Genomic DNA, 9,069 nt, shown 5'->3' on the forward strand with positions numbered 1-9,069 from the left:
CAATTTCTGTAAAACTATTGGTTTATTTACAATATATAATTATCTTTTTTTGTTTTTATGATTATATTTAATTGTTGTTTTAGTTATAATTATATTGTTTCATTTATTGAACCTCACTTATTTTACCTCCCTGCTAGGTATAGAAGTAAGGAAACAACTGTTAGTGTTCGAAGCCGGTTTATTACTGATTGCTTGAGGCGAATTATGATATAGCTACATATATATCACTAGGTCACTCGACGTAATATAAAACACTTTAAAAGCATGAACAAATTAAATAAATCATGGTAACTCTGCGCGATAACAAAAGAAAGCGCGATGCAAAATGCAGGACCAAGGAAAAAGGGGACGTTTATTGATGAATCACAGTAGTAATGCTGTGGCATCCCTATGTTTCCTGGATTGTGTCAGAAATTTGAATAACAGATAGATACTAAGTCACTTGGCTCACGATTTTAAATCGTAATTCATCTATCGACTGGAAATATACCAAGATAAAGTTAAACTCTGAACAACTTATAAATGGGTTAGGCCCAGTGAGGCCTAGACATGAATCTTCTGAGAGGTGATAGGCCATCCTTATGATATTCGCTCAGGTCCATCTGGCAATGCACACTGAGGACAACTCGGCCTGACCTGCTGACTATACTTTAAGTATACCACCATGCTGATGAGTTTGAAGACTTTACAGGAGTGCGCAGAACGAGGAATTGAGATCTTTTTCGAGAAATTGAATTGAAAAGACAATATCAGCAAGAAAGCATCATCATGTACATACTTTTTTCTAAAGAAGGACATTTTGTAGTTGGACACTGGTGGCCTTGACTGCGCCACCGGACAAAACGGTCGAGCTAAATAAAGACTCTTAACTCGTTAATACTGATCGATATACACAGAGAAATACATGAGTGCCTTTGAAGTATTGAACAAAACAATAACTTGGTTCAGAATACAACTAATGCCATCTAGCGTTGTGCGATGAAATCGAATGTAGTAGTGCTCATTGTATACATAGGAAATGAAACTATTTTTTCGAATCTAAATCGCATATAATATGTTTTTCCAAGTAAACCAACGTTTCGGGCCCTTTACAGGGGGCCTACTCCAGTCCTCCACCCGACATCTGTCGGAAACAATGACTGTCCAATAAGTAATACTCTAGTAAATCAAAAGACAATGTCAAGTATGACACTTCATTGGCAAAATGCGTCTTTATTTTGGTCGAGCATTACTTATTTGACAGTAATTGTTTTGGACGGGTGTCAGACGGAGAACGCGAGTACAGGGCATGGTCCCATGGTCATTGCTAACTGTAAAATATCCGAAACGAAAAAAAAATTAAATACAAAGAATAGCGACATCTCTAGGGCTGGTAGCTGTAAAGGTATCTAACTGGGTGAAGAAATACTTAAGATTTCTCATAGATGGCGCTACGGCTAAGAAGTCGTTGAAAAAACGAAATACAAAGACACGACAACAAATACATAGAAAAATTCGTGAGGTCCGCTGGTTCTTTCTGTGGCTTAGTTGGTATAGCGTCTGGCACGTATGCTAGAAGACGTCGGTTCGAATCCGGCCGTATCAAAGGAATTTTTCTGAGTATTCTATCTTTGTATTAATAATTATAACAAACTAGTGGAGTAATTTCACATAAAAAATAATTGAATATGAATTAAATAAAAATTTAGAAAAAAAAATGTTTAATTTCTGAAACAATCGCGAAAACTTAATAACTCGACTCATATTATAGTTATTAGAATTGTTAAATACCTATATGGCATTAATTTCTCTATCCTCAGGGCAGTAGTACGCGAGCTAATCGAGACAGAAGAAGAGTTCGGGCGGGACATGAACCAGGTGGTCAAGCGGTACATGAAACCTATGGACAAGGCCGCTACGCCCAAACCCGTGTTTGATAACAGAGAACTGCTCTTCTCCAACTTTAAGCAGATCGCCGAGTTCCATAATACGTAAGTTTTTATTTTGACGACACAAATAGTTTCGTTGATAAAATGTGTGACCAATAATCAACCACACCTGAGTGGCTTTAGATTTTGTTTCCAGATTTAGATAGTCAGTATAATTTGAAAATAATCATTTATTTTATTCAAATTTGTAATTATGACATTTGAAGACGCTAAAGAATTCTTTTTTTAACAATGATTTCGCCATTGCTATTTCGAAGCCACAAAATAATTAAATAAATAAGGACTAAGTGATACTTTTCGGCTCGAGTTTTCCAATTAATAGGGTGGAACACTTAGGGTCGTATTCTAGAACTCTACTCAATGCTCAAGTCAGGATTTGAGTATGGTTTAAAGCACTTGAAATCATACTCAAGTTCCTGCCATTAGGGTCGTATTTCCAGTGCTTGTGTTTCAATTGCAATCCTGACTTGAGCATTGAGAAGAGTTCTAGAATACGACCCTTGTGGAACACTAGAGCACGTACAAAATATTGCACCATCGGTGAAACAGACCTATCAGCAGAAAAAAATTATAATTACTATTTTAAAGTGAAAATTACACGCAATAATAATAATTTTTTTATAAAAAACTAACCTCAAAAGTAAGCTTATCCGGTTTCACTGTGTTTTATTTTAGTTGCTATTACATCTATATGACGAGTTTTATTGAAATCGGTTAACGGAAAGTCGGTGATTTTCAATATACCGCATTGATCCCCTAATTTGTGACCGTTAGAGGTTAGTTTAGGTTTATTTTTACGTTTTTTAGGTTATTTTCTTTCAATTTAAAAGTGACCATTACTCCGAGGTACCCCTTTTTCAACAAAAAAGAGTCATCGAAATAGGTTCCCAAAATTTCGAAGTAATAGTGTAACATATAAAATCTGAGAGCTCGTTAAATGTGCTCTGTAACCCAAAAAACAAAACTTGTTTCCTGTAATTTTTTCATGTGTAATTTATTAAAAGCGCCATGACATGACCCAAATTCTATGGATCCTAGGTCAAACAAAATGTTAATATTAAAAAACTAAGCATCTTCTCTATTCCAGGGCGTTACTAGAAGGCTTAAAGTACTACGCGGGCGAGCCGCGCATGCTCGGCCGGGCACTCCTGCGCATGGAACGCGAGTTTGACAAGCACGTGGCGTATTGTCGCGATGAGGCAAGGGCTCAGCAACTCCTTGCCTATGAACCAGCTGTCAATAAATACTTCCAGGTTAGTAAACAAAATATTTGCTTGTAATATCGTAATATACAGTCACGTACACATTTAGTGAAATGTTTTAAATTAAATTGTAAAATCCTTCAAATAACTTTATTGCAAAAAAACACAAACAAGGTATAGAGATGTGCCTCCCAGACTAGTAAGTAAGTAAGTAAATTCTTTATTTCCTCCACAAATTTATAACAATTTAAATGACATAATAGGAGTGTATAAAGGAAAATTCGTAGAGGCTGGAGCCTAAACTAGGATACCCTGTGTTTTAGGTCACCAAGCCTCCACCTCCAGAAGTTCTGATCAATATTTATAGGTCTATAGAATCGAATTATATAATAGGAAAAAAGAGAGAAAAAATGTGAGAGTGCGTGTGATGAGTGCGTACGGGAGATCTGTGTGAGCAAGGCTACGTGTGAGTGTGCATAGGTTTGCGTGAGTGTGCGACCTGCGTAAGTTGAGTTAGACGGATGAACCTTACGAGCTCATGCAAGTGAGCATGTTTGAGCGAGTACCATATATCCTTGTACCATAGTGCAGGGGATCCTAGTTTGGGAGCTAGGCATATACCCATAGGGTAGCTAGGTCTTACGTTTGTCCAATTTAAACATTAAGTAAGACTATTGCAATTTTATAAAATATGATGATAGATATGTATAAACAAAAACAATTTTTTTTCTCAAAAATGTGGCCAAAGCCTAAGTCAAATAATCGTTTATTCCATAGGTACCATTTTTCACCTGAAAACGTCATTTTTTAAACTACAGCTCGTTCACTGCACTGACCTCCCTGAGAAGAACCAGAGAATACATTTTGAATCATATTTGTGTGGAATCTAGACTCACGTTGCCTTTCCATACATCTTTAACTAACACGTAATCTACAATTTTGTAAAAACTTAAACTTAGGAAATGGTAATCTTAATATATGCTCCGGAATCTTATTGTAAAAACGTATACAGTTCTCCATAATATAATCGTTTACGAAAAAGTTAAACGAAAAAACCGGTTATTTTACTTTTTTTATATTTATATTATTTTTAAATAAAAAAATAGTGGACATGTGATTTTGTTTTCATTGAATTAGACAACTCAGTGGCCCAACGGTTTATATAGTGGGCGCTGGATAAGGAAGACGCGGATTAGTTATAGGACCTTTTCTGAATTGGTTCTGATATGAGCTTTCTGGGTAGTGTCCCAAAATGAATTCCCTTGCTCTGGTATTCATAGTACAGGGAATTCTCTAGTTTGAGACAAGGCAATCGATTTAGTTGTCTGGGTACACTTTTTTTCGTAAACTTCAGTTGAGAAAGATTTTTATTTATTAAAGTTTAATTTATTAATTATCTATTACAAATACGGAACCTTAGAAAAAATTCCTTCGATCCGGTTGGATTCAACCAATGTCTAATTCTAAGTGTTTGTATAGGTATAGCATAATGTAACAGAAGATACCAATGAATAATATGAAAGATGAGGCATTGTAATGTAAGTATTAAAAAGTAACCAAAATAGATGATTGTGTATGAACATAAACAAGTATAACATTTAACAGAGCTCCACCTACGCCTTAGTATATAGATAGGTACTTCATAATGGAAGACACAAAAATGTATACTTAGTGATTAATGGTAGTTATTCATTTGCAGTATTTTCATATTATCTAAAATATAACACGCGAAAGCGCCATCTAACAGACTGGCTCGACAACACTGGATTGCGAAGAAAGTTGAAACGTTCAACGCCACCTAGTGGTATTAAAGTGTATTAGTTTGTTGTAGTTTGAGTCCAAGTCATGTTTCTATTGATACGTTTTCCTATGTGAAATCCGAATAGCATTAAAGATGGCGCTAAATGAAAGTACATAAATTGAGTTGCGCCAAATATTTTGAATTATTTACTTATTATCACATTCGTTTTTGTTGTAAGTTATTTCAGGCAGTTTTATACGCACGTACGCAGTAATTAGATTTTGTTTTCAATCTTATTGCAGCTATAAAATAATTGTAGGACGAAAAAGAATCAAAGTGCAACAAGCGGGCTATATTTTTTCTTTAGTTTTTTCTTCCTAGAGTTAAATCTAACAATTTCAGTATGAAATTACCAAGTGAATCCCAACTGCCGAGCGCCATTCGTCGCCGCGCTGTCGAAGTCGGCAACTCGCCAAAGACTAGAATAGTCCGCATGCCATATTGACTATGATTGCTTCGATTTTACTCGTAACACCAATATTGAGGGCAATCGCCTTTACTAATGATGCAATTATTACATAACATTATCCCTGCTTCTAATAAGAATCATCATTATATTGTAAAGTTTTTGCATTCTTTTCCCAAGACACAATTAGTTATTTGGTTCATTTGTTCTGTTCATTCGTATTTATTACAAATTGTCCTCTTTTCATTCATCATCATATTCACCCCACATTAACCCACTTGGCCACCATTCTGCTTTGGTCCATCGTCCGTCTTCTCGTCTAGTCAAATTTCCCATCTTCACCTTCACCTCGTGATGCGATAACGCACGTCATCGACTTTCGTTTTTCGTCGATTTCCGAGTTTTGGTACTCGATCCACGAGGGAAATGCATAACATAGAGCGTTCCATCGCTCTATATGCCACCTGTGTTTTGTGCATTTGCTTAGCGAGCGTCCATATTTCTACACCGTAGGTGAGTATCGGCAAGACACATGTTCGTGGACCTAGGAGCCTCTAGTGAATAATCGTATACCTCACATTGGACCAATACTTGACGACGACGACCTGCCTAACCAGATAGAGCTTGATATAATTGATATAAGATTCCATATCTATGTCTTACTTTCTCAAACTCGTATAAAGAGTGATTATTCAGAAGATAGCAAAACTTTCAATTTATTTTAAATTTTTTATCAAGGGTGAAAAGCTGTAAAATTTGTATATACAATCCATTTTTGCATTTCAGTAACATTGTGCTTTAAGATACGAGTTTGAGAATGGCGACGATATTTTGTACTTATTATTTTACTAGCTTTCTATGATCTTCGGTTCGGAGCGCAGCAATGATGCTTTGCGGTAGAAATAGGTAGGGCCTTGATCTTAATTTTTTTATGCTGATACCTGATGCCAAGCGACACGCTTGCAACAGTTGCAGTTGCTAGATTTGAAGCAAAGATAAAGGCATCTTAAATGATTCCTTCCCACGTGATCTTAGTTACTTGATTGGTACTTAATATCGAACTTAGCCATATCATAGGTTTAACAGACATAGGAAATGAAACTATTTTTCCGGATTTAAATCACGTATATTTGTTTTTTCAAACAAACCGACGTTTCGGGCCCTTTACAGGTCCCATGATCACGGTTGACTGAGGTGGTACAGTCTTCAACCAGTTATGTCTAATACTGATGCAAACCACCCTATTTTTTTCACTATAGTTACAATAGTTATTAATTAAATACCTTATTTTTAATTTTACAAAGAAAACATTCCAATTTACGCTATATTAAGTTTTACAAATTATTTTATCGAATGAATTTTTATTAAGTTCAATTTATTATTAATTATTAATAGAAATTAGAATAAACATATTAATTAGTACTAAAGTCTTACGTCTGTTTGGGATTTTTCATTAGAGGAAATACTGAATCCCAAACTCAAGGACTCGGACTTCTTTTGCAAGGTCCTTGCAAAAGAAGTCCGTTATCTACCCAGGATGCGAGAGGCCATTGAAATTAAAAAACATACTAATTTCAACAGGGAAGATGGTTTCTCCGTACCACCCGTTCCGAAATATCGGGAAAATAAAAAGAAGTTATACCGTGGTAAGAAACCTGATATTAGTGATAATCATTTTATAATCTCTCAAATAATGTTTAATCAATGACAAATCATTGAAGTTTTTTTTTATATCAAACGATGGGACGAACAAGTCGTGAGTCTAACGGCAAGATTTTTAATCGCAAAGATAGGAGAGTCCTCCGAAACCGGATTGCAGTAATGCTCAAATTACTACTGCTTAGGAGTAGAAATAATTTCTACCCAGGAGCGTCCTGCGTAGAATTGCACCACTAGCAACACAGGTAACTGTAAAGTATGCAAATAGAGTAGTTTTATATTCATAATTAATTAAGTAGATATAAGTGTTTTTCTCTGTATCCTTTCTTTTTGTCTCGCAAATACGAACGAATACTATCGAATTTCTTTATAGGTATATCTACTACGTACTAAGTCTAAGTTTTTTAGTAATGGGTACAGAACTGAAAAAAAAACATTAGACTAAATCATCTTCTATTTTCACCTAAATATTGAACCCGAGGTTGAGGAGTTAGGTTGCGTCCAATCGGCAACACACCGTGAAATCAGACGCTGTCAGCATGTTATATTGGATTCGCACGCTAAGATTAAACTTCACAGATTTATAACAAGTGGCAGAAAAGATTTAGTTTGCAAAGATAGAACTCACACATTTTTTTCTATATGGGTTATTTATGTAACAAATATGACAGACGATTTGTAAAATACGTTTATATGTTCGTGGAAATATTGATTAGAAAGAAAACATTGATGACGTAATTTTAAATACAATTCTCAGGGGTATTTTTTATACCTTTTAACGTTTTTTGTAATGATAGTTCTGTTATTACAATGACAATTAGAAACAAAATTATTAATTGTAAGGTCTGTGGCGTAGTAATATGTCGTGATAAGCTTTTCCTAGCATGGACATTTTAATTTATACATAGTATACTTGATACTATAGATGAACTGTAAATGTTGCAATGCTTTGAATCATCCCAAAAGATTTTTTTCTGGTGTAACAAAAGAAAATCACGTACTGAAACAGCGTATGTGAAAAAGAATCGCCCTTTTCGCTGTAGACAGAAACCACAGGCCCAACTTTATTGGTAGAGCTTCTTGTGAAAGGGTTCGTCCAGGCAAGTACTGCCATCTTACCTTTTCTGCCGTAAAGCAGTAATGTAAGCGTTACTGCGTTCCGACTTTCAAGGGTAACGGTGCTGGTGAAAGTACAGGTACATAAGCCTTGTCAACTTATGTCTCTGGTGACAGATCTTTGCGATTTACAGCTCTGAGTGGCACTGCACTATGTTAAGGATACGTTGCTTTTATACCAAAATCGGAAACAACGACGGTACCACAAATACCCAGACCCGACACATTAGAGAAAAGTTCATTTTCTATACTGACCCGGCCGATGAAAAACGGCGTGCAAGGCACTCGACTACGGCGGTCGTCATGCTCTTGGAATGTATAATGCGTTGATGAAAATGTGAAATATCTACTAGATACGGCGCTCCATACACAAGTGTTTCACTGATGTATGGTTCCGGCACAACACTTCATTTAGTTGGTTGTCAAACATTCAAGATGGCGGACGCAGATGCGGTCCTTTTTGAAAATTAATTTACAACGGTCTGCTGCTCACATTTCGCTATTTGACTAATTATGTTAAATAAACTTAAAGTTTTAAATTATTCACATTGACTCGGTAACTAATGTTGTGGTTTTGGATTGTCGTATCTCGACTCATCCAAAGAACAGAGTCCGATGGGATTGTGCAGCGAAAATAGAATAAATAATAGGGGTTAAAGTATGAAATTGCCGATTTGTACTGAAAATCTAAATTGTTTATTTTTTAAATTTTTAACAAATTTATTTAATTAAAATAGTTGCCATTATTATCTATACATTGCTGCCATCTAATGGGAAGGTTATTAATGCCTTTGCGATAGAACTCCGACGATCTAGACTGCACAAACTGTGTGAAAGCATTTTGTACTGCCTCCTGGGAAGAAAACTTCTTGTCACGTAGATAATTGTCCAAATCACGCAAAAAATAGTAGACAGAAACCATTTGAAAAAAGTTTCATTCGAAAACCTCAAACCATG

At 35.6% G+C, this 9,069-nt stretch overlaps 1 protein-coding gene across 4 annotated transcripts in view; it reads left to right on the plus strand.

Moving 5' to 3' along the window:
• Positions 1 to 1,811: 1,811 nt before the first annotated feature.
• The window catches only part of LOC113229881 (obscurin), an 80,209-nt gene continuing 72,951 nt past the window's right edge, over positions 1,812 to 9,069 (plus strand). For all 4 annotated transcript variants that reach the window (XM_026463563.1, XM_026463564.1, XM_026463566.1 and 1 more), the window contains exons 1-2: positions 1,812 to 1,970; positions 3,016 to 3,181. In XM_026463563.1, the coding sequence (XP_026319348.1) occupies positions 1,849 to 1,970; positions 3,016 to 3,181 (288 nt within the window). In that variant the 5' untranslated portion in view covers positions 1,812 to 1,848. The remainder of the gene's footprint in view (positions 1,971 to 3,015; positions 3,182 to 9,069) is intronic.

Source organism: Hyposmocoma kahamanoa, unplaced genomic scaffold (genome assembly GCF_003589595.1).
Source record: "Hyposmocoma kahamanoa isolate Upper Pololo Valley unplaced genomic scaffold, ASM358959v1 63, whole genome shotgun sequence".
Taxonomy (NCBI): domain Eukaryota; kingdom Metazoa; phylum Arthropoda; class Insecta; order Lepidoptera; family Cosmopterigidae; genus Hyposmocoma; species Hyposmocoma kahamanoa.